Source organism: Oryctolagus cuniculus, chromosome 7, assembly GCF_964237555.1.
Source record: "Oryctolagus cuniculus chromosome 7, mOryCun1.1, whole genome shotgun sequence".
Classification (NCBI taxonomy): Eukaryota; Metazoa; Chordata; class Mammalia; order Lagomorpha; family Leporidae; genus Oryctolagus; species Oryctolagus cuniculus.
The window spans coordinates 118787922-118811570 of record NC_091438.1 but is presented as its reverse complement, the minus strand read 5'-3'; the positions used below and the strand labels follow the sequence as shown (position 1 = coordinate 118811570).

Here is a 23649-nt window from a genome sequence, read left to right as displayed (position 1 = left end):
CAAACACCAGGGCCCAGGACAAGCACAGTGGAGTCTGCTCAGAAGCTCGCTCCTGTTCTCTCCGTGCCCTCTGGCTGTACTTTCTGCCTCCTCTGCTGGCTCCTGCTCTTGCCAACACTGAAAATGCCAGTGCTCCAGGGCTTGTCCTATGCCCTTTCCTCTTCCCATGCACACGCGGCCTCAAATGCCAGCCGGGTTGGGGCCATGTCTGCCACTCAGATCTTTCCGCGGAGCCTCAGAGCCCACAGACTCAGCTGCCTGGCAGACACCTCCACCTGGGCGTCACAGGGGTCCTCTCCCTGGGCAGGAGGGGGTGGGGATCAGGAGGGAGAAGAGCCAAAGTAGGCTGGGGCTGGGGGTGAGCTAAAGCCCAGGGCAGTGGTTAAGAGTAACCCAGGAGCCAGGCTGTCTGGGTTTGAATTTGGCTCAATGAATTAGCAGCTATGTGATGCTGGGCAGGTTCCTTATTCTCGGTGACAGTGTCCTTTCCACCAAGTGGTGCTAATCCAATTACGCTCAGACATGGGATCTAGAGCCAGACGCCCTGCCCTCACATCTTGGCTCCCATATTTAACTGGGTGATGAGGGGCAAGTTCCTGAACCTCTCCAACTTCACTTTTCTCTGGGGGATGACAATAGACTTGGTGAGGGTGACTCCAGGTCACAGCCATGAGCTCCCCAGGTTAGCACTTCCTGTGAACATACATTAACCACTTCACTCCCAGAATGCTCTGTACCACGGGCTACTACATCAACAGTGAGGCTGATGCACGGAGGCTGCAGGCAAGTCGGTCAGCTGCCCTGGGCCCCAGCTAGCAAGTGGCAAGATGGGCTGCAAAGCTGGGGGCCTCCCGCTGCCTGTGTGTACCTCAGGATGAGGTGCTGCCCTGGCCACAGGCCAAGCTGGCTGTTCCCTGGGAGTGCAAACCGCACGCGGTAGGTGTCCTGAGTAACCTTCTCCATGGCGCTGATGCAGAAGCCCACGAAGGTCTCCGGGTTCAGCTGGAAAGGGCGGCTCTGCAACCAGAAAAGACCCAGAAGCCAGGGCCAGGGCTCAAGGACTCGCCAGCAGCCGCCGGCAGGCCACCCACTTCCCTGGAGAGGCCCTCTCGGCCACGGGCTCCCCCCTTCCCTCTCATGCTCTGATCCAAGAATGCCAGAGCGCTTCACACAGGGCCTACCCTGCTCTGAAGCCAGCCCTGGCTCCCTGGGGGCAAGGATAAAGTGCAGGCACCACAGGATGCTCAAGGGCCCAGGGGACAACCCTCAACCCCTTGCCGTCTCCCGTGCTTTTTCCCATCTTCTCAAGCCCAGGCTGCCGCCTCCTTCCTCTGTGTCCTCACTGCTCGAGCCGTGCCCTCTCTCCAGAACACTTGTCTCCAAGGTACAAAAGACCCACTCATCCTGCAAACCTGCTACATTGCAATTTCTGAATTGAGAAATGAAGGGACTTTAACGATGACCTTATTCAATGTCCTTTTATTACATACAGGAAACTGGCTTACCTTTCCAAGATCACACTGAGCAGGGACACAAGCTCATGTCTGCTCAATCTCGTTCCACTACCCCTAACATTCCATTCCCACCTGCACTTCCTCCAGGAAGCCTTCTCTGACTCTCTCTTCTAGAAAATGCCCACGTACAGCTCATTCCTGGGACACGGCCTACTGCCCCTGCCCAGGCCCCGCCCAGCTCTGCAACCCCAGTTACCTGTGGGAGTGCTGACAGTGTCACAGAACTGACAGAAACACTCAGGCTCTGCCTCCAACCCACACCACCTCCAACCCCAGGCCTGGATGACCTTGTCATCAGCCAGAGGACCAGGGTACCCTCTGTCAGTCTCCTGGTATTCGGAGAACAGCACTGGGCTTGGAGGAAGAACGAGGTTTCGCCCCAGCTCAGCAGCTGCCCGCCTGCAGGGCCTCAGGCAAATCATCTGATCTTCTGGGTCTCAGTTTCCTCATCTGTAAAAAGGGGCCATTCACTTCTGACCACTTTGCAGTTGCTCACGAGGGATGAATGAGACAACAATGTCAAGGGATTTTACAAAATGTAAACTGCTCTGGAAATGTAATGTACAATTCCTTCCTGTTATTGCCCCATTAAAATGTTTTATTCTTTTAAAGATTTACTTACTTATTTATTTGAACGGCAGAGTTGGAGAGAAGGAGAGGCAGAGAAAGAGAAAGAGAGAGAGAGAATCTTCCATTCACTGATCCATTCCTCAAATAGCTGCAATGGTAGGGCTGGGCCAGGCCAAAGCCAGGAGCCAGCAGCTTCATCCAGGTCTCCCAACTGGGCACAGGGGCCCGAGCACTTGAACCATCTTCTGCTGCTTTTCCAGGTGCATTAGCAGAGAGCTGCATTGGACGTGAAGCAGCTGGACTTGAACCAGCATCTGTGTGGGACGCCGGTGTTGCAGGCAGTGACTTAACCTGCAGTGCCAGGTGCTACCCCCAGAGTTTTAAAAAATGAGCTTACAGTATGCTATTTTGGGGTATGGGTGCTTGGTCTAGTGGTTAAAATGCCTGCATCCCCTGTTGGAGTGCCCAGGCATACTTCCCAGCTCTGGCTCTAGCTTCTGATTCTAGCTTCTTGCTACAGCAGACCCTGGAAGGCAGCAGGTGATGATGGTCCAAGTAGTTAGATCCCCGCCACCCATGACCATTCATAAAATGTGCTATTGTGTAAGACTGACAAAATCTTACAATATAATTCAACTCCTCATTTCTTATAACAGTTGCCACAATGGCCACTAGTTATGGAGGACCTACTGTGTGCCTGTTTATCCCATGAAATCCTCATGATAACCTACAACTAAGTGGTGCCATCCCCATTTTCATTTGGCAGACCGAAGTGACCTGCCAACATCTTGTGATGGACGAGCAGAACCGGGCCTCGGGTCACCCCTTTCCAGTACACCCTTGTGATTCTCTGTCCTGCCAGCTGAGCTTTTTGTAGACTGGGGCCTTCACCAAGTAAACCATCTTTACTTCACCACCAGGCTCAAGGTGCTGACAGAACAGCGAGCAAGACTGAGCCTGCTCTCTCTCTCTCTCTCTTTCTCTTTAAAACGATTTATTTATTTAAAAGCCTCAGTAACAGACAGAGGGAGAGACAGAGACAGAAAGAGAGAGATCTTCCACCCACTGGTTCACTCCCCGAATGGCCATACTGCCTGGTGTTGGTCTAGGCCAAAGCCAGGAGCCTGAAGCTCCATCTGAGTCTCCCACAAGGATACTCTCCGTAACTCTGCTTTTCAAATACATAAATAAATCTTAAACAAAGACAAAAACAAAAACATCACATGTTGTTTAGCCCCATTTTACAGACAAGGGAACTAAGGTTTAAGGAGATTAAGGGACTTGGCCTAAAACCACATGGCTGCTAATTAGTTCATTCCAGGGCTGGGCTTTGGCCTTCATCTCCCCGCTTCCATTAGACACATTCTCTTCTCCCTGCCGGGGAAGTCAGGGAAAGCGTCTCAGAGCAGGGGAGAGGCCAAGCCGACTCTGCCACCCCGGCCCTCTGGTCCGAGCAGCAGCCTCTCTCACCTGCGACTTCTCTCCATTCAGCAGGCTCCTGTCCCTGCTGGCTCGGGCTGCCTCCCACCTTGCCAGGTCTCGGTGATAGAGGTCAAACACACAGGGTGAGCAGCCACCACCACAGCACTGGGAGGGGGAGGGCTCCACGGGCCGCAGCTGCAGCCAGGCCTCCTCAGTGTCGCTGTCCTCCTCCTCCTCGTCCATGGTCAGTGGGGCCTGGGCAGTCTGGGGGTGGGGGTGGGGGGCAACCATGTACTCTTCCCAGAGAAGGCCAGGCTCCGTGAGGCCCCAGGCCCTCCTCCCTCGCTGGCCTAGGAGAGAGAAAACAAAGGGTTATACTCTGGTCTCCCTAGGGCTTGCATTCCCCAAGGCTTCCAGGTGCCAGGTTCTGTGCAAGCACTAGGGGACAGAGACGGATCAAGCATGGAGTTTGCAGTCTGGAGGGGGAGCAATCGTGACTTTCTGCCATGAGCTACAGAAGCGCAGCCCCTCTGTGTGAAATGTGTCTTCAAGAGGGTTTGTCTTCAGCAAACTGGTTCTATGGCTCACAAGTTCTATGAAGTCAGGAAAGTTCAGGGCTGGGACCCCCTCGAAGACAAGGCTGCTGTCTTATTCTGTGTTCTACCACCAATCACAGCCTGGTTATGGAAGGCTCCCAGTGTGTGGCGAGCGCTTATTCAGTTTACACACAGTCTGGGAACCGGGCACATGCTAGGTGTGCGATGCAATGGAGGGGAAGACCACATGGTCCCTAACTTCAAGGAGCCTAGCAAGGAGTTACATCAACCCAGCCTAGCTGTACTATGTGCAAGCTAGGCATGCTGCCTGGGTGAACGAATCAAAGAGTCCGGTCCCCTCTATACATCAATTTCCTACTACCCACTTGGGCTAAAGGGAGGAACGCAAAAGAGCTCTATTAACTCTAAATTCTACACAGTGAGGGCTAGTTACATCTCTTTCACCTTAGAGTTTCCTTCTCCATGAGTTTGTTTGTTTTTGTTTTTTAAGATTTTATTCGCTTTGCTAGAAAGAGTTATTACAGAAAGGCAGAGGCAGAGAGAGAGGTCTTCCATCCTCTGATTCACTCCCCAGATGGCCACAATGGCGGAGCTGAACCCATCTGAGGCCAGGAGCCAGGAGATTGCTCCAGGTCTCCTACATGGGTGCAGGGGCCCAAGGATTTGGACCATCTTCTGCTTTCCCAGGCCACAGCAGAGAGCTGGACTGGAATTTGAACAGCTGGGACTTGAACCCTGGGCCCATATGGAATGCCAGCACTGAAGGCGGCGGCTTTACCTGCTATGCCACAGTGCCAGCCCCCTCCACGAGCTTTGATAGCCCCATTCTTTGGTATCTTAGAATTGCCAGAGAAGTTGCCATGTCAGTTATGAATCTGAGAGTCCACTGGTTCATGGCATCTTTTTAAAGGCCTCTTTTTCTTTTAAGAATTACGTATGTGCGTGAGGGGAGTGGTGCTGTAATGCAGCAGGTTAAGCTGCTGTGTGCAGTGCTGGCATCCCATTTGAGAGCTGGTTCGAGTCCCGGCTGCTGCACTTCCAATCCAGCTCCCTGCCCAGAAGAGAATGGCCCAAGTGCTTGGGCCCCTGCACCCAGGTGGGAGACCCAGATGAAGCTCCTGGTTCCTGGTTTTGGCCTGGCCCAGTCCTTTTGGGGAGTGGATCAGTAGATGGAAGATCTCTTTCCCCTCTCTGTCTCTCCCTCTCTCTCACTGTTAACTCTCTCAAGTAAATAAATAAAGCTTTTTTAAAAAATGTATGGGGCTGGCACTGCGGCAAAGCGGATACAGCCAGTGTCTGCAGTGCCGGCATTCCATATGGGTGCCGGTTCAAGTCCTAGCTGCTCCACTTACAATTCAGCTCCCTGCTAATCGCCTGTGAAAGCAGCAGAAATGGCCTGAGTACTTGGGTCATCATCTGTTGTCTTTCCCAGGCACATTAACAGGGCACTGGATTGGAAGCAGAGCAGCTGTGACTTGAATCAAAGGATGCCCCAGTGTTACAAGTGGTGGCTTAACTCACTGTGCTAAATGCTTGCCCCTAGGCCTCTATCTTTTCTAAGAGGCAGCGTATTTTTTTTTAAGATTTATTTTCATTTATTTGAAAGGTACAGTTACACAGAGAGAGAGGGAGAGACAGAGAGAGACTTTCCATTCACTGGTTTATTCCTCCAAATGGCCACAACGGCCAGGGCTGGGCCAGGCTGAGCCAGCAGCCTAGACCCCCATTTGGATCTCTCACATGGGTAGGGGGGCCCAAACACTTAGGCTGTCCTCTGCGGCCTTTCTCAGGAGCATCAGCAGGGAGCAGGATCGGAAGTGGAACAGTGGGGATTTGAACCGGCCCTCACATGGGATGCCGGCCTCACAGGTGGCAGCTCTCCACTGTGGGAGAAGCACCACCTTCAGGCCAGGCTTTGACATGTGCTGACTGCCTGGATGCCTCTACCCACTCATCGAGCTTAAAGGTCAGAGTTCAGACATCTTCAGTGAGCCTCCCCCTTCTCATTCCCTTTTTATTCCCACCCATTAGTTCACTCCTGAAAAGCCTCCTATGGCAGTGAGGAGCTGATGCCAGGAGCCAAGAACTCAGTGCAGGTCTCCAGAAAGGCAGGAACCCAATTACTGAGCCACCACCCTGCCTCGGGGTGTCTGCATTAGCAGGAGCCTGGACACGGGGTGTGTGTGTGTGTGTGTGTGTGTGTCTTAATGCCTGTCCTTCCCCCACCTTATTTTCTATTAAGCATTTACTTGTTTCTATTTTGCATTCATTCATTAAACATATGTGAGTATTTACTTTGTGTCCGCAGTGTTTGAGGCGCAGGGTCTACCGCGGTGAAGAAACAAATCCCTGCATTTGTGGAGCTTAACCCCTAGTGGGAGACACAGTCATCCAGCAGAGTCAGAATGGAGCACACACAGGACGAGAGTCAAATGCTAAAGAGAAAAGTAACTAGAGAAAAGGGATAAGATGTGTATTGCTGTGGACCTATTCACGGCGCTTGTCTGCGTTGTCTGGATCTTGCACTAAACTGTGATCCACCTCAGACACGTTTTGTCTACCAACACCAACCGATGCTCAGCACAGAGCCCGAGACACAGTGGGCAAAGGAACAGCTCCAAGGCACGGCCTTGCTTTCAGGAGACGCAAAAGGAAATCCCCAGGAGAAGGGGGGACAGTAACTCGCTTTCTGCGGGAGAGCGTGCAGGTGGAGCAGTCAGCCTGAGGCGGAGCTAGTGTGGCCACCCTGGGACTCGGGGCAAGCACTCCGGAAAGTGCCCGCAGCAGTGAGACGTGGGGGGAGGGTGAAGGAGAACCCTGCCGAGGCCCCTCCCAGCGGGCGCTGGACACCTGCGCCGGTTTAGGCTTTTCCACCCTTACTTTTACAGCGAGGGACACTGGGGCTCAGACAGCGCCCTGTGCAGCTGTTCAGACAGATCAAGGATGTTCTAAATCCAGGTTTCAAGTCCTGCCGCTCTTCTCCACGACCCGCCCCAGCCCCTACTGCGACCACTCACCTACACTCCAGAGCTCCCCTCAAGTGAGGATCCCCTGAGTTCCGCCCCCTGGGAGGCGGGGAGCGCTTAGAGATTCTCACCTATAGGAAAGCGGAACGGCCTGCGGGGCGGTAACAAGAAGTGAACATCTTGACTGTGATTGGTTGAGGTTTCTGCCATTCATGAAATGAGCCTTGGCGTCCAGCCCTTTTTGTTCCCATCAGGCCCTTCGCGGGGAAATGGCGGCGCCCAGGTAGAGGTCTCGAGGAAAAGGGATCGGTATGGCGTTGGTGTCGTGGCCCGCTTGGCGGGCACTGGCTAGCTCTGGGCAGCTCGGCCTCGGAGGATGCGGGGCCCCTCGACGCGGGGCTTACGAGTGGGGCGTGCGTTCCACGCGGAAGCCCGAGCCCCCTCCTCTCGATAGAGTGTACGAGATTCCTGGACTGGAGCCCATTACTTACGCGGGGAAGATGCACTTCACGCCCGGCCTGGCGCGGCCCGTCTTCCCGCCCTGGGATCCCGGCTGGACTCACCCAAAGTTCTACCGCTCGCCCCCCATTCACGAGCAGCCGCTGTACAAGGACCAAGCCTGCTACATCTTCCACCAGCGTTGCCGGCTCCTTGAGGGTGAGACTAGGCCCGGCGAGGGGGGACCTCGTACCTCTGGCCAGCCCTGATCCCGACCAGACACGGGAACTCTCCGGGGCTCGGTCTCTTCGTGTGCGAAGAGGGACCATTGCCGTCTTCTGAGAGTTGTCAGGATTAAGAGGAACGTGAATTGCTGTGCTTGTGTGAGGGAGTTCAAACGCCAAAGTGAAAAGAGCTGGTGTCTAGGCCGAGCCCTGCCTCCAGCTCTCTGATCTGGGGCACATGGTGGACTTTCCTGAGCCCCCATTTCCTGTGAATTGGATGGTTTCGATGAAACAGTCCGTATTGACCCTTCCAGATCTGACATCCTGGAGATTACCCGCACATTTAAGACATTGATGGAGGGAGATTACGGCGGGAAAGAGGCAGCTGAGATAGTGTTTTATCTCCAGGCCTGATTGGTAGTTGCAACCAGGGAGGAACTGATTAGCCCACAGAAGTGCTGTGTTAATAGTGACACCAACACTGCGACTCTTGGTTTTCTAGGTCAGGTCCTTTGTCAGAAGTCAGAGCTAAGATGTTTTCAAGGACAGGACGGGGTTGGGAAATATTCTAGCCTGCCGGTTTCACTGAGAACAGATCACAGGTCTGGCTACAGGGGTATCAGAAATAATTTTCCTAAGCCCAGGGGTGGGGGCTTATTTACTGAGAGCCCCCTTTCCCATTCTGTCTTCCTTTCCCACCAAAATCAGGGCGGGTTTAGGGAGATCCTGGAAACAAAGCGGTCAAGCTGTGTGGCAGCTGTGTTTTTGAAGGGGTGATTAGGAGAGCGAGAGACCTGGCAGGCTTTGGAGACTCAATCCTGCCTTTGAAAAACTTAGTTGAGCAACCTCTTAAGCTGCTCATTCCTGTTCCTGGAAGCTGATTTTCTAGCCTTTGAACACTTGCAGTGTCCTCACGGGGTGCTGTGAAAGATCTTCCAAGACTTGACACCCTTGTGTGACCCGGTAATGGAACACCAAGTGGCTGGATGCATTATTTTAGAAGTTAAGGTGACATTCGCTTGACTAGACTGAAAATGTACCCTGTCTCCTGCATTTGACAGCTCGCAGAGCGGTTCTGTAAAGTCTGCAGTAAAACTGCAAGGTGCAGTGCTAGAGAGGGCGACTGGGGCATTGGTGGGGGATTGTGGATTTGAGGGTACACAGACTTGGGCTACCTTCCCAGCCCCTCTGCTTCCAAAGAATGTGACTTTGAGCAAACTCCTCTGTCTCAGAGTACCATCCTCCATTCCATAACACACTTGTAAGTAAAGCTAGCATGGGGTTCAGTACACAGCAGCTCTAATTATTATGTATTTATATGTGAAATAGGGAACCATAACGTTTTAATATTTTGTCCATTTTCAAGTCTAAAGGGTGGCACTGTGAAGACTAGAACTCAGCTTACCTGACTCTGAAGTTGTTTCTCCTGAACCGCATAACCCAGAAGTTGCATTTCTGAACATTTGTTTCTATTGTGATGTCTTAAATTGAGGTCTCTTCGTTCACTGCCATTCACTATTTTTTTTAAAGATTTTTTTAAAATTTATTTTTATTTATTTGAGAGGTAGAGTTACAGACAGAGAAAGGGAGAGACAGAGAGAAAGGTCTTTCTTCTGTTGATTCACTTCCCAGATGGCTGCAATGGCTGGAGCTGCGCTGATCCAAAGCCAGGAGCTAGGAGCCTCTTCCGGGTCTCCCATGTGGATGCAGGGGCCCAAGGGCTTGGGCCATCCTCCACTGCTTTCCCAGGCCATTAGCAGAGAGCTGGATTGGAAGAGGAGCAGCCGGGATTAGAACTGGCACCCATATGGGATGCTGGTGCCGCAGAAAGAGGATTAACCTACTGTGCTACGGCACCGACCCCTGCTGCCATTTATTATTATAAGAGATTTCATCCCAGACATAGCTTTTCAAATGAAGATATGTCCCTGCGTTAGTGTGGTATTTTTCCAGCTGGGATAGGTGCCTGCCAAGCAAAGCTGTCACCAGCCGTATGTCAACTGTGAGCATGACCATTGGAAAGAATCTACTGTTGACTTTCAGCTGAATGTGGAGGACTGCTATGTTTACTTGGTCTAGAGCCTAGGTATCTAGGTCTGTGCCTATTCCTCCCTTAAGGAAGCCAGATTTGGGGAAAGTGAATGTAGGGAGGTTTTCTGGGGCACCATAGCCCATCCCATGGGCTTTGGGCTAACCTTAACGTTTAGAGACTCAGTCATTCTAAATGGATTTTATTTTAGTTTATATACTATCTTTTCCTAGGAAATAGTTTGGGTAGCTTACACAAATTTTACAGTGCAACCAGATTAAAGTAGATAGTAATAAAACAGTGAGATGAACACAAGAATTCATTCTGTGGGGTTCTTGCTAAAGGTGAATCCCAAACATGGCAGTAAGTGTGTTAGTAGTCAGCACATGGTGCAGAGCCAGAATCAGCTGACTAGGTCAGTTGCCTGATTTTTTAAAAAGTTTATTTACAGAGCCTGTGCTGTGGCGTAGTAGGTTAAGCCTCTGCCTGCGGTGCTGGCATCCCATATGGGATTTGAGTCCTGGCTGCTCTACTTCTGATCCAGCTACCTGCAAATGGCCTGAGAAACCAGGGGAAGATGGCCCAAGTGCTTGGGCCCCTGCACTCATGTGAAACCAACAGCCCGTGTTCACTCCCCAGATGGCCGCAACAGCCAGGACAGGGCCGGGCTGGAGCCAGGAGCTTCTTTAGTTGTCCCACATGGATGCAGGGGGCCAACCACTTGGGCTGTCCTCTGCTGCTTTCCTAGATGAATTAGCAGAGAGCTGGATTGGGAGTAGAGCAGCTGGGACGCGACCCAGTGCCCATATGGGATGCTGTCGTCACAGGCAACAATTCTACCCACTGTGCCACAATGCTGGCCCCCATGTTTTTGTAAATGAAGTTTTATTGAAACAGAACTGTGCTCACTTGTTAATTATTGACAGTGACTGCTTTTATGCCATAAAGGCTAAGTTGACTAATTGTGACAAGACTGTACAGCCCACAAACTGAACATATTTACTATCTGGCCCTTTAAGAAAATGGTTGTTGACCCCTGTTGTAAAGAAAAAAAAAAACATTTTCAGTTATGCCGTTCACTGTGTTCATGGGCAGAACTATTATTGCCAAGAAAAGTTCAACTTTTTTGTGCCAAGGCCAGAGAGAGGTTCTGAAGGTCTCAGAGCGCCCCATGTAATAAGTGGACTGACAGCCCTCGTATGACCCTCTTGCCAAATATGGCTGTATGTATGTTTCACAGGGTTGCTTCATACAAAAATGTTTGCTTCATACAAAAATTGGTGAAATAGCTCATCATAGAATCAGGGTTAAATGAGATGTGAAAAATTATTCAAGTGGTCTCAGATTCAGGGCTCATTAGGGTATTCATGGAGAACCACAGTTTATACCCATTATTTCCAAAAGCTACTTTCCCTTGATAAGGCAGTGTGACCACTACCACTAAGTGTACACTAAGTGTACTCCCAGTGTATTTGGTAGGCATGAGCTTCTCCAGTTGGGGTTAGGGTATGAATTAATAGAAGGGATCTTGAGTGGGTATTTGGCATTCATTTATCTAGTCCCATAGCTTCAGGTCCATCCAGTGCCTGTGGAATTCGGTCATGTGATCTCAGCTGTCTTAGCTACTTATTTGATTTCTTCCTAGGACAGGTGCTTTGTACCTCACTCAGCTATAACCACCCTGCAGTAGATGGTCATTCCTGAAGTTGAACTGAAATCAGACTGTCCTAGCTTCCACTCTCATTTTTGGTTCTGCCCCATCACATGACCCAGAACAAATCTAGTATCTCTCTTTTTCTCTGTTTTTAAAGATTTATGTATTTGAAAGGTAGAGTGATAGAGAAAGGAGAGGGAGAGATCTTCCATCTGCTGATTCACTCCCCAGATGGCCACAGTGGCCTGGGCTGAGATTTATTTATGTATTTGAAAGGCAGAGTTACAGGCCGGCGCCGCGGCTCACTAGGCTAATCCTCCGCCTTGCGGCGCCGGCACACTGGGTTCTAGTCCCGGTCAGGGCGCCGAATTCTGTCCCGGTTGCCCCTCTTCCAGGCCAGCTCTCTGCTGTGGCTCTCTGCTGTGGCCAGGGAGTGCAGTGGAGGATGGCCCAAGTGCTTGGGCCCTGCACCCCATGGGAGACCAGGAGAAGCACCTGGCTCCTGCCATTGATCGGATCAGCGTGGTGCGCCGGCCGTGAACCAACGGCAAAGGAAGACCTTTCTCTCTGTCTCTCTCTCTCTGTCCACTCTGCCTGTCAAAAAATAAAATAAAAAGAAGAAAGGAGAAACTCTTTAAAAAAAAAAAAAGAAAGAAAGAAAGGCAGAGTTACAGAGAGGCAGAGAGAGATTGATCTTCCATCTGATGGGTCACTCCCCAAATGGCCACAACAGCTGGAGCTGAGTCAATCCAAAGCCAGGAGCCAGCAGCTTCCTCTGGGTCCCCCATGTGTGTGCAGGGACCCAAATACTTGGGCCATCTTCTACTGCTTTCCCAGGCCATAGCAGAGAGCTGGATTGGAAGAGGAGCAGCCAGGACTCGAACCAGTGCCCACATGGGACACTGGTACCACAGGTGGCGGCTTTACCCCCTGTGCCACAGTGCCGGTCCCTCTGGTCTCTATTGAGGCAGCCTTTCCCTAATATGCTGCCAGGCAGGCATAAGCAACGCTTTCTAAATTGTTTTTGTGTTTTGTGGCTGATAACCCTAAAGGTGTGAAGCAGGCTCTCTGGCTTACCAAGGCCAAGCTCATAGAAGGCCTTCCTGAGAAAGTGCTGAGCCTTGCTGGCGATCCGAGGAACCACATAGAGAACCAAGATGAGCGTGTGCTGAACGTGATCTCCCACGCCCGTCTCTGGCACTCCACTGAGGACATCCCCAAGAGAGAGACCTACTGGTAAGTTTCCCTCAAGTCACCCAAATGTCCAGCTCAGACCTTGGAGTCAGGCTGTTGCTTTATTCCCCAAATGTCTCTGCTTTTCTCCAAGCCCAGTCATTGTGGACAATTTGATCCAGCTGTGTAAATCCCAGATCCTCAAGCATCCTTCTCTGGCCAGACGGATCTATACCAAGAACCACACGTTGTCTGCCACCTGGAATCGAGGTTGGTCATCTCTGACACCAGAAAGCCGCGGTGCGGTTTTGCCCTTCCTGCTCTAAGGCCCACCACCAGCTCTTAACTCTCCCCTCCCCGCCCCCAACAGCTTGCTTTCTAGATACCTATCCTCACTCGTCCAGGATCCAGTTTTGTACGCTCGGACACATCCTCAGCCCTGTCTTTTTTGTTTTTAATTACTTCTTTCTAGGACCGTTAATTTGGCCATTAGCATTCAGCCCTATCTTGCGTGCCTAAATGGCGAAGACAATAATAAAGCACACGTGGTCTCCGCCCCTCACAGCACTCGTGTTCTGCCGCAGCAGCCTTCTGTCCCCATTCCTGCTTCTCTGCTCTTCCAAGTCCATTTTTTTTCTTTCTTTCTTTTTTTGAAAGATTTAGTTATTTATTTGAAAGAGTTACAGAGAGAGAGAAGGAGAGGCAGAGAGAGAGAAATCTTGCATCTGCTAGTTCACTTCCCAGTTGGCTACAGTGGCCGGAGCTGCGCCAGTCTGAAGCCAGGAGCCAGAAGCCTCCTCCGAGTCTCCCATGTGGGTGCAGGGGCCCAAGCACTGGGGCCATCTTCCACTGCTCTCCTAGGCCATAGCAGAGAGCTGGATCGGAAGTAGAACAGCTGGGACTTGAACCGGCACCCATATGGGATGCTGGCACTGCAGGCGGTGGGTGGCTTTACTTGCTGTACCATAGCACCAGCCCCCAACATCACTGCTTGAGTGGTCTTTTTATAGTACTAGTCTATTTCAAATCCTTCACTGTCTCCCAGTAGCATAAAACACTTAATGTGGCATTCAAGACCCTTTTTTTTTTTTTAAGATTTATTTGAGAGGCAGAGTTACAGAGAGAGGTAGAAACAGAGAAAGAGAGGTCTTCCATCCGCTGGTTTACTCTCCGATGGCGGCAGCAGCTGAAGCTGAGCTGATATGAAGCTAGTAGCCAGGAGCTTCTTTCAGGTCTCCCACGTGGGTGTAGAAGTTGGGCCATCTTCTACTGCTATGGGATGTATCTTAACAAACAGATCAGAGTTTATGCATCCACAGATGTCGTATCCATTTTTTTAGTACACAGTGGGGGAGAACATGTACTAATTAGGTGACAGTTTGTTGACTAACCCATTTTTTGTGTGTAGGAGAAAACCACCTTCATCCATCACCATTACACTGTGCTGTGACTGTACCTGCAAGCTCAAGCCCCTTCAGAGGAGGCTGAGCCTCCATGTAGACTTCTCCTGGGCCAAACTCAAGGAGTCTTCACAGGCACATTTTGTCTGGTGGTGGCCTGTGGCCACCTGTGGACCCCTGTCCAGTGTGTCCACATGTGCACGATGGCGGGCTCAGTGCTCAGCCACGTGGGAGTGTTTTACCTCGAACCACCTGCATTGCTGGTAGTGTAAAAGCTGACCCGACTTTGGTGGGCTTTCTGAGCAGCCTGGTTTTGTTCCCTCTGTTGTTGAGATCGGCCCTACCCTTTCCCTGGGTTTAATAGTTCCCCTTAGCCCCCGGTCTCAGGGCTTCTGTGTCCCGCCTTCCCTACCACATTGTCCTCGGCCTCTGGAGTCATTTCTCTGAACTCTGCCATGGAGTCAGGTGCTCCTGTGCCTTTCTGCATGTCACCCCCCCGCCCCCAGCCAGAAAGTTCCTTCCCCCCCTTTTTTGCCTGCAAAGTTCTTGCCCAGTGGTTTTCAGCGAGAGACAGTTTTGCCTTTAGGGACATTTGGCCAATCCTAGAGACATTTTTCATCATCATGACTCAGATAGGATTGGGGAGGGACAGGAGGGAGTTCTGCTGGTCTCTGGTGGGTGCAGGACACCTGACATCCTGCCATGCACAGGATGGAACCCACCCCCCCTTCCCACAAGGTTTAAGGTATGTATAGTGCCAGAGTTAAAAACCCTGCTCTTGGGGCTGGTGCTGTGGTGCAGCGGGTTAACGCCCTGGCCTGAAGTGCCGGTATCCCATATGGGTGCCAGTTCGAGACCCGGCTGCTCCACTTCTGACCCAGTGAAGATGGCACAAGTGCTTGGGCCCCTGCACCCCTGTAGGAGACCAGGAGGAAGCTTCTGGCTCCTGGCTTTGGATCAGCACAGCTCCAGCCGTGGCGGCCATCTGCAGAGTGAACCATCAGATGGAAGTCCTCTCTCTCTCTCTCTCTCTCTCCACTTCTCTCTCTATATAACTCTTGACTTTCAAATAAATAAATAAATCTTAAAAAAAAAAAAAAAAAACCCTGCTCTTTTCCATCTTTCACGTGTCGTTTTAAGGCATTGCTTCTTTGGAGTCAGTTTCCCCACCTCTGCTCTTTCTGAATATGACTCTTTTTGTGCAACACTCTTTCTTTCTTTCTTTCTTTCTTTCTTTCTTTCTTTCTTTCTTTCTTTCTTTCTTTCTTTCTTTCTTTCCTTCCTTCCTTCCTTCCTTCCTTCCTTCCTTCCTTCCTTCCTTCCTTCTTTCTTTTCTTTTCTTTTCTTTCTTTCTTTCTTTCTTTCTTTCTTTCTTTCTTTCTTTCTTTCTTTCTTTCTTTCTTTCCTTCCTTCCTTCCTTCCTTCCTTCCTTCCTTCCTTCCTTCCTTCCTTCCTTCTTTCTTTTCTTTCTTTCTTTCTTTCTTTCTTTCTTTCTTTCTTTCTTTTCTTTTCTTTTCTTTTCTTTTCTTTTCTTTTCTTTTCTTTTCTTTCTTTCTTGACAGGCAGAGTGGACAGTGAGAGAGAGACAGAGAGAAAGGTCTTTCTTTTTGCCGTTGGTTCACCCTCTAATGGCCGCCGTGGCTGGCACGCTGCGGCCGGCGCACCACGCTGATCCGATGGCAGGAGCCAGGTACTTATCCTGGTCTGCCATGGGGTGCAGGGCCCAAGCACTTGGGCCATCCTCCACTGCACTCCCGGGCCACAGCAGAGAGCTGGCCTGGAAGAGGGGCAACCGGGACAGAATCCAGTGCCCGACCGGGACTAGAACCCGGTGTGCCGGCGCCGTAAGGTGGAGGATTAGCTTAGTGAGCCGCGGTGCCAGCCTGTTGCAACACTTTTACTCCCTGGAAAGCAGAGAGAAATTCATTTCCCTCTGGTCCCCCCGCCTTAGAGCAGATGCGGATCTGAGCCCCCAGAGGCCACCAGGCCCTAGGGTTTATTGGGAGTGGAAGCAGCATGTAGGCTGCATGGGCGCCTCCATGGGGGAGGATCCAGGGTTATGGTCCTAAGCAAAGCACTGGTTCTGTGACTGGGCCGATCATGTAGGAAAGCATAGAGGGCTTGAAGTGTGTGGGGGCATGAAGGCTTAGGACTGCTGAGTCCAGAAAAGGCTTTAGCCCGCATCAGACAAACCATACCTCTCCCTTGTAGAGTCTCTTCTCCTTCGGATACGTGGTTCCAGGGGAGCCCAACTGAGTGCCAAGGATCCTCTGCCCCCCATTGCCTCCAGAGAGGAGGTGGAAGCTACTAAGGATCACACCCTTGAGACCTTCTATCCCATATCTCCCACGATCGATCTGCAGGAGTGCCATGTTTACGATGCGAAAGATGAAACAGGTGAGGAGCAAGGCCTTCGGGCCTGGGTGCGGTGGGAATGGAGGGACAGAGCTACAAGAACTCCCAGGTGCCTGGCACCTTGCCCATCCTAAGTGGCAGCCCCAGAACAGCTGTTGTCCCCACTCCAAAGGCAAGAAGGCTGCCACTCGGGGAGGTGAAGTGGTTTGCACCACGGCTCACTTTGCTTTTGACCCTGAGCAGTACAGTTTTTAATGGGTGGTTTGAGGGGCTTTTCCTTTATTCATTGGTCCCTTGATAGATAACCCTCTTTCTCTCCACCCTGCGACCTCTGGCCAACCTCCTTCAAGAACTGAGGAAGCCCCTGGACACTGTTAATCCAAACAGCACCACCCGCTCAGCCAGCCAGGACACGACAAGCCGAGACGGGCCCCTTTTCTGCTGCCCGTTTTGACCTCATGCGTGGTGGTGTCATGCGTGGTGGTGTCTTCCTCGAAAACCTTTCCATCTTCACAACATGAGCCTAGCTCAGGCTCTTCCTGAGCCTTTGCCACAGCCCCACAGATCAGCCTGACTCCAGACTGTTTTCTGTCTGGTCCATCTGGTTGATGACTCCACAGTAGCCTTTCTAGAAAATACCAGTTTGATCCCATCTCTCTCCACGCTCGGTTCCCCGTTGCCTGTTGGCTACAGTTGGAACATCATATGAGGGCTCCTGGTTGGCCGCTGCCCCTCTCCTACTTCATCTCTTCCTCCTGCCCTCTGCCGCCTGTAGTCCATCTGTGCTTAGCACTTTGTGCTCTTTCCCAGCAGCCTGCTTCGGTACTGCCTCGTCCTCCTGCCTGGGACTATTGCCCCTCATTCCCATGTGTCCCAGCCTGTTAACTCTGCATCTTGCAAAATTCCCCTTGGCGGTCATTTCCTCCCAGAAATGCTTTGTGGTCTTCCAGTCTCGGCAGGGGCCTCTCACAGTCCCTTGATTCACCTCGTATCTTCCATTTAGAAAAAAGAAATTATTCATTTATTTACGAGGCACAAAGAGAGACAGAGCTCCCATCTGCTGGTTTACACCCTAAATGCCTGCAGCAGCTGGGGCTCCATCTCCTATGTGGCCGGCAGGAACCCGGTTACTTGAGCCCTCAGCACTGCCTCCCAGGGTCTGCTTTAGCTAAAAGGTGGAATCAGGAGCCAGAGCTGGGGATCAAACCCAGGTGTTCCAGTATAGGATGTGGACATCTTAACTGCTAGGTCAAATGCTGTTACTAATATTTTGGAACTGAATTTTGCAAATGGTTTGCTTTCTTTTTAATGATTACCATGACTTTGAACTTCTCCCCCCCCCTTAACATCACTGTCATCTGTGTGCTTGCATGGGACAGAAAGAGGTGGGGTGGAGCTAGTGTGCAAGAAGCACCTGTAGCAGGTCAGCAAGCATTCTGCGAAGAGGCCAACAGTCAGTCTTTAAGGTTTTGCAATCACGTGTAGACTCCACCACAGCTGCCCACAGCCATCCGGAAACAGTGAGAGTGGTTGAACTCCAGCAAAGATGTTCTTCACAAACACAGGCAGAGGCAGAGGCTGGGTCTAGCTGCCAGGCTGGAGTTTGCCAGCCGAGAGCTGTCTTGACAATGTGTCCTTCCACTGAGTCCTGGGTGCCTGCCCCTGGGCTCAGGTGAGGGGCTGTGCTGAGGCTTGGTGCGGCTCCCAGTCTTCACCGTTCCTCCACACGATTGTGTGTCTTGCAGGCTTCCAGAAGGACTCTCCTTACCCCCATTCCCATACCCTGTATTTCCTGGAGAGAGCCAACTTACGGCCCCACCGCTTTCAACCAGATCAGCTGCAGGCCAAGATGATCCTGTTTGCTTTCGGCAGCGCCCTGGCTCAGGCCCGGCTCCTCTATGGGGTAGGTGTGTGGGGAAGACTGTTGAGCTGCTCTCCATGGTGTGGGTCTCCTGCCTTAAGGGCGCCATTCAGAGAAGTAAGTGCTTGTGGCTAACTGTGTTGTCTGGGAGAAGCACGTGCGGTCACCTTGGCGAGGGGCACTGCCGTCCACCCAGGGCCGACCGTGCCTGTGCTTTCCTCCATACAGTAGCCTCAGGTTTCAGTGAGATCCCTGGCTCCCAGGTTCTGCATCACAGGGCGCCTCACAGCGTGCCCAGCACTCCCCAGCAGGAAGTGGCAGAGGAAGGCCTGGGCTACTGTGGCCAGACTGGAAGCTTCAGCTGGGTGCACTAGCACTCAAGTCTGTTCTACACTGACGACAGGCAGCAGAAGGTTCCATGGCAGGTGAAGGAAGAGAAGCAGTAGAGGTGGCCCAGGCCTGCCTGCCAGTCATGATGGGGTCCCTTGATGGTAGCCCCTTGATCTTGAGAAGAGTTCCCAGGGGTCCCATGGTGAAGGATGGAGGCTGAGTGATTATCACAGAAAGCTGTCCTGCGGTTGGGGGAATGCTGGCCTGGGAGCAGACACACATTGGATTTGGGTTCTTTATATCAGTGGGTTCTCAGAATAGTCCTGGGTTAGCAACAGAGCCTCACCTGGAACCAGTGAGAAACACGGACTGTCAGACCCACTGTAGCCCTGCTGGCTCTGAAACCCTGGGGTTGGTGTCCAGCAGTCAGTTTTCACAAGTCCCTAGGTGTTGCTGGTACAGGCTCAAGCTTGAAAGCCACTGCCCTGAACGTTGAGAGCAGCTGCGTTATTTAATACAGCACTCCTGTGTGGCTGTTATCATCAGCTTCCTGTCACAGATGAGGAGACTGAGACACGGGAGGCTAAGTAACTGCCCAAGGTCACACAGCTAAGCAGCTGGCTCATCTTCATGTGACCGACATGTGTCTTTGCAGTCTTGGGAAGATTATCTTCATTCCGATTCTCAGTCTTCGGAGGAATCATTCCGATTCTCAGCTGGAAGACCCTGAGAGGTTGGGTAACTTGCCCACAGTCCCACAGCTAAGGAATGGGGAACAAGGACTGGGTCTGAGATCGCTCTAGCTCTGAAAGGTGTGCATGTCTCAACTTGCTGTGGAAGGAGGCAGAGAGTCACACGCCTGCGTCCCAAGTTCGCGGGCTCACTGCATCTCTGTGCCAGCTTTGCCAGCAGAGCCTGGGTAGCGACACTGCCACTAATTGCCACCCAGTTGGGTAGGAGAGGAGGCCTCCCCGGTCCCCTCCAGGTACAAATTATTCCTGGTGATGTGAAGTTGAGCAATTACGGGAAGAGCTTCTCTGTAAAAGGTAAAATTGCTGAGAAATTTATGTACTACCTGCAGTTTTATTGATCTGTAGAGGGAGATAAGAGTCAATACAGAGTTCTCGGCTAACACTCACAGGCACTTTTCCTTTTATTTATTTCTCATGCAGCTAAGAACAGGTATTTCTAAGGCCAACAGCCCCAGTGTGGCTCCCAGTGAGGTCTGACATTAGCAATTCCTGATGCTGGGTCAGCCCTGGAGGGGTGGACGTCGGCTGTGGTCTGAGTCGCGGATGGCCTGCTTACTGGGGCCTGCTCGTGGGCTCTTTGTTCCGGAGCAGCAGTCACTAGACGGGATTGCTGCAGAGGCTCTCCGTAGCTTAACCACAGGGACACTGGTGAGAGCGAAAAGAGGTCCCAACTCTCGGATTCATGGGGACACCAGGTGTCGCCCAAACAGTAGGATTTCAAGTGACTTCGCACTTGAGGTCTGATCTTGGCTCACACCTCGTGGGTAACCTCTGGACCTCAGTTTCTGTATCTGCGAAGTGGGAGTGTACCTCTAGGTTTCTGAGAGTAGAGGTGACTCTCAAGCTGGCAAGACACCCAACCCTAGAGGCCTTCTGTAATGGTTTAGTGTTATTCCTACCACCAAGTGGTAGGAACTCATCAGTGGTTGCACCAGTGGTGACCTTCTGGCGCTGGCGTGGCTGGTGTTGGCCAGTCCACATGCTGAGCTGCAGTGAGCGTGGGGAGCTTGGGTCCGAGCAAGGCGGAGTGGGGCATGCACAGAGCGGAGCCTGAGCCAGTGTGAGGGCCACACAGCCTTGTGACCGTAGACAAGTCACTTCACTCCTGTGAGCCCCAGTTTCCTCCTCTGTTAGATGGAGTGAGAATGAGATGATATTTGGCAGCCGGCACCACTTGTGTCCATCAGGTAATGCTGGGGGCCCTGAGGAGTTCCCGGCGTTAACCTCCCAGCTTGCGTAACTGACCTTTGCAGCTTTCCCAGTGGTCATGTCTCAGTGGCGGGAATTGCTGCTCTCATGTGCTCACGTGGAAGAGCAGGCACCCTGGGGCCTTGAGGCCTCGCAGGCCAGGCAGAGCCAGGCTCTGTGAGGAAGCCCTGGCCCCAGACAGTGCCCTCAACTCGAAACTTGTTCTGTTTTTTATTGCCCAGGGTGGCAGTTAAATGGGAGCAGATGTTTTATTTTTTATTTATTTAAATTTTTCTTATTTTTTGCAGTAAGAGAGAAAAAGTGCATTCCTATCCACTGGTTCACTCCCCAAATGCCTGCAAGAGCTGGGGCAGGGCCAGGCTGAACCTGGGAGCCAGGAGCTCAATCCCGATCTCTCACCTGTGTGGTAGGAACCCAGTCGCCTGGGCCATTGCCACTGCTTTCTAGGTCTGCTGGAGTTCGGGCTAGAGCTGGGTGTTGAACCCATGCCCTCCAGTGTGAGACATGGGTGTCTCAGCCACTAGGCCTGACACCTGCCTCGGGATAAGTGTTCTAAAGGACAGAACTAGAAGCGGCCTGTCCTTGCTGCTCCTTGCAGTCTACAGTCTCTGATGGATTTTACTGTCCCCTTTCCTGTCAGAATGACAGCAAGGTCCTGGAGCAGCCCATAGTGGTGCAGAGCGTGGGCACGGATGGGCGGCTCTTCCAGTTCCTGGTGCTGCAGCTGAACACCACAGATCTTGACTCGAATGAGGGCATCAAGAATTTGGTCTGGGTAGACTCAGACCAGCTCCTCTATCAGCATTTTTGGTGTCTGCCAGTGATCAAAAAGAAGGTGGTTGTGGTAAGTCCAGATGCAGCCCCCCAATGCCTGGAACAGGGCCATGACCCGTCCTGCCCAGGCCAGCCTGGGGTGGGTTGAAGCGGTGCTCCGGGAGGAGAGTCCTGCCCGTCACCTCCTACACAACACGTTACCCCACGTCCTGGCCCCGCCCTTCACTTCAGCCACTGCTGCCCACCGCACCCCAGCCCCCAGCCATGCCTCGCTCCTTACAGCACTGCACTGGGCTCTGCTGCTTCATGAACTGGGCTGTGCCCTCTGTGGGGAAGCCTTCTCCCTTCTCCCCATCCCCCATTTCTCTTTCATCCTGCAAGTCTTACTTCTCACTCCCGGAAACCTTCCCTGATGGCGCCATCCGCAGCTGTCGCCACCCATGTGCGTGTTTTCTCCTCCCCTACACCGAGCTCCAGGCCCAGCCAGTGCCCCAGTGATGCAGTCACTGGTTTCGCTCGGGTCCTGGACTTGTGCCCTGGCATGGTCACTGCTACCCCATGCTCTGTGGACGGAGCCCAGGCCTGCTTTTGGTGCAGTGGGCAGCGGTGTTGTCGACGTCAGGGCTGGGTGGAGATGTGAAGCGGGATCGGCCCCTCTCCTGCACCCTCTGTCTGCAGCTCCTCTCTGCAGGATACTGACTTGGTGCCAGGCCCATTCTGGCCTGGCCAGGTTGCTCCTGCGTAACTCCCCAACTCTGCCTCTTGCTGCTCCACGCCCACCGACTGCACCCTGGCCCCCGCTTGCCCCTGCTCTTCCCGACTTCCTGTGTCCCTCCATAACGGTGCCTGTGATGCCGTCTCCGAACTTCCTTCCTTTCCTTCTGGCCCATTCTGGTTGCCCCCCTGTGAGGGAGAGGGGGGCTTTCTTAGTATCCTCCTCCTGTCTTACAGTGAGGTCTGTCACCTTATCGTCGCTGTGGAGAACCTGACTCCACGCTCCCTGGGGACAGGAACCAGGTTCACGTTCTGCTGGGTCTTCAGCACTGGGCACAGGCTGGGCCAAGAGTGACAGTGGCTGCCTAACCGATGGACGTGGAATGAGGGAGGGAGGAGAGCACTGCGGGGAGTGGGCAGCCAGGCCCTTTGTTCCTCACATGTGAAGTGGGGGGGTTGGCTCTCAGCAGGGGCTGAGCTGCAGGTGCTGGGATGCCCCTGCCCCCTTCTCCAGTGTAGCTGGTGCCAGCTCCTCTGCTCCTGCCTGGGCCTGGAGAAAGGTGGGGTTGGAGAAGGCTGCATAAAACCAACCTTTGTTTTATCTGCTTTGTCATGGTGGTAGGATCCTAATAGCTGTGTTCTTTCAGGAACCTGTTGGACCGACTGGTTTCCAGCCAGAGACGTTCAGGAAGTTTTTAGCTCTGTACTTGCATGGTGCTGTGTGAGTGAGGACCACCCTGCGGCCTGAATGCCCCTGAAGAACTGCACCCTGGTGGCCTGGCAGCCTGGCCCGGGGGTCTCATGGCAATAAAGAGGTCTTGCATTGCTGTGGAGCCTGTGTCGGGTGTGAGCGCTGTTGGAGGGAGCAGCTGTGGTACCCATGGGTCCGTGCCGTGGGCCTCTCTGCCTCGGTCCCTTGGGGTGACTGCAGATGAGTGTCTCACCTCCGAGTTTCGGTTGCTTCATCTGAAGCTTGGGGCCTGCGTGACTGGCCTTGTCCTGGAGACCACAGATGATGCAGATGTGGTGTCTGCCTCTGCACTGCTTGGCCGTGGGTGGTAGGTTCTTCCGGAGTTGGATCGTGCACACACCACACAGTAGCTGCAGAAAGGCACGGAGTACTCCCTGAAGGTCTCTCCCTAGTGCCCTGGGGAGGGAATGGTCTGCGCCCGCCCCTGGCTCTGCTGCCTGTGTTGGCACCAGTGACACCAAGCCCTGCTCTGTGTCAGGCACCTCATGGCAGACTTATTTAATCTCCACATAGCCCTTGCAAGGTAAATGTCACTTCCGTATTCAAGGCCCGTACTGAGCGCCTGGGACGTGCCAGACACAGCCCTGGGCCCAAGAGGTGCTTTAAGGAATTTGCCCAGTGTCACACGGTTGTTTCAGGTCAGCTTCTCAGGGAAACACCTGCGCCTGTGCAGGAGGCGGCAGTCCCGGGCAGGAGAGACGGCGGTGTCGGGCTGCCCTGGCCCTCTGCCAGGCCCTGGAGCTGGTGTCCTGCCTGAGCTTCTCCACAGCGCCACTGGCCCACCACCACTTCTGGGCGTGCTGCTCCCACTGCGGGGATGCCTTGGCTGAGGTGGCTGTGTTGGGCTGGGACCGCTGAGAGCAGTTAGAGCGGAAGCTTCCAGCAGCAGCTGGAGGAACTGAAGAGAGCCCTGAGAGCACCCCAGGCCCACAGCCGGGAAGTGGCTGCCTTGTGTG

General features: G+C 52.8%; 2 protein-coding genes across 4 annotated transcripts in view; one reads left to right on the top strand and one right to left on the bottom strand.

Moving 5' to 3' along the window:
- CYB5RL (cytochrome b5 reductase like) overlaps window positions 1-7141 on the bottom strand; it is a 28241-nt gene extending 21100 nt beyond the window's left edge. Inside the window, exons 1-3 of one of the 3 annotated variants that reach the window (XM_070078462.1) lie at window positions 7081-7141; window positions 3555-3856; window positions 869-1017 (exon numbers count right to left, since the gene is read on the bottom strand). In XM_070078462.1, coding sequence (XP_069934563.1) covers window positions 869-1017; window positions 3555-3797 — 392 coding nt within the window. In that variant the 5' untranslated portion in view covers window positions 3798-3856; window positions 7081-7141. Of the gene's footprint in view, window positions 1-868; window positions 1018-3554; window positions 3857-7080 lie in introns of those variants that run through there. The other 2 variants (XM_051856453.2, XM_070078463.1) reach the window with 2 other exon arrangements.
- A 98-nt stretch (window positions 7142-7239) lies between these two features.
- Window positions 7240-22775, top strand: MRPL37 (mitochondrial ribosomal protein L37). Its single transcript, XM_002715967.5, has 7 exons — window positions 7240-7686; window positions 12427-12610; window positions 12702-12817; window positions 16159-16344; window positions 18048-18205; window positions 21095-21298; window positions 22590-22775. The coding sequence occupies exons 1-7, from the start codon at window positions 7341-7343 to the stop codon at window positions 22665-22667; spliced, it is 1272 nt and encodes a 423-aa protein (XP_002716013.2). The 5' UTR covers window positions 7240-7340; the 3' UTR covers window positions 22668-22775.
- Window positions 22776-23649: the final 874 nt, after the last annotated feature.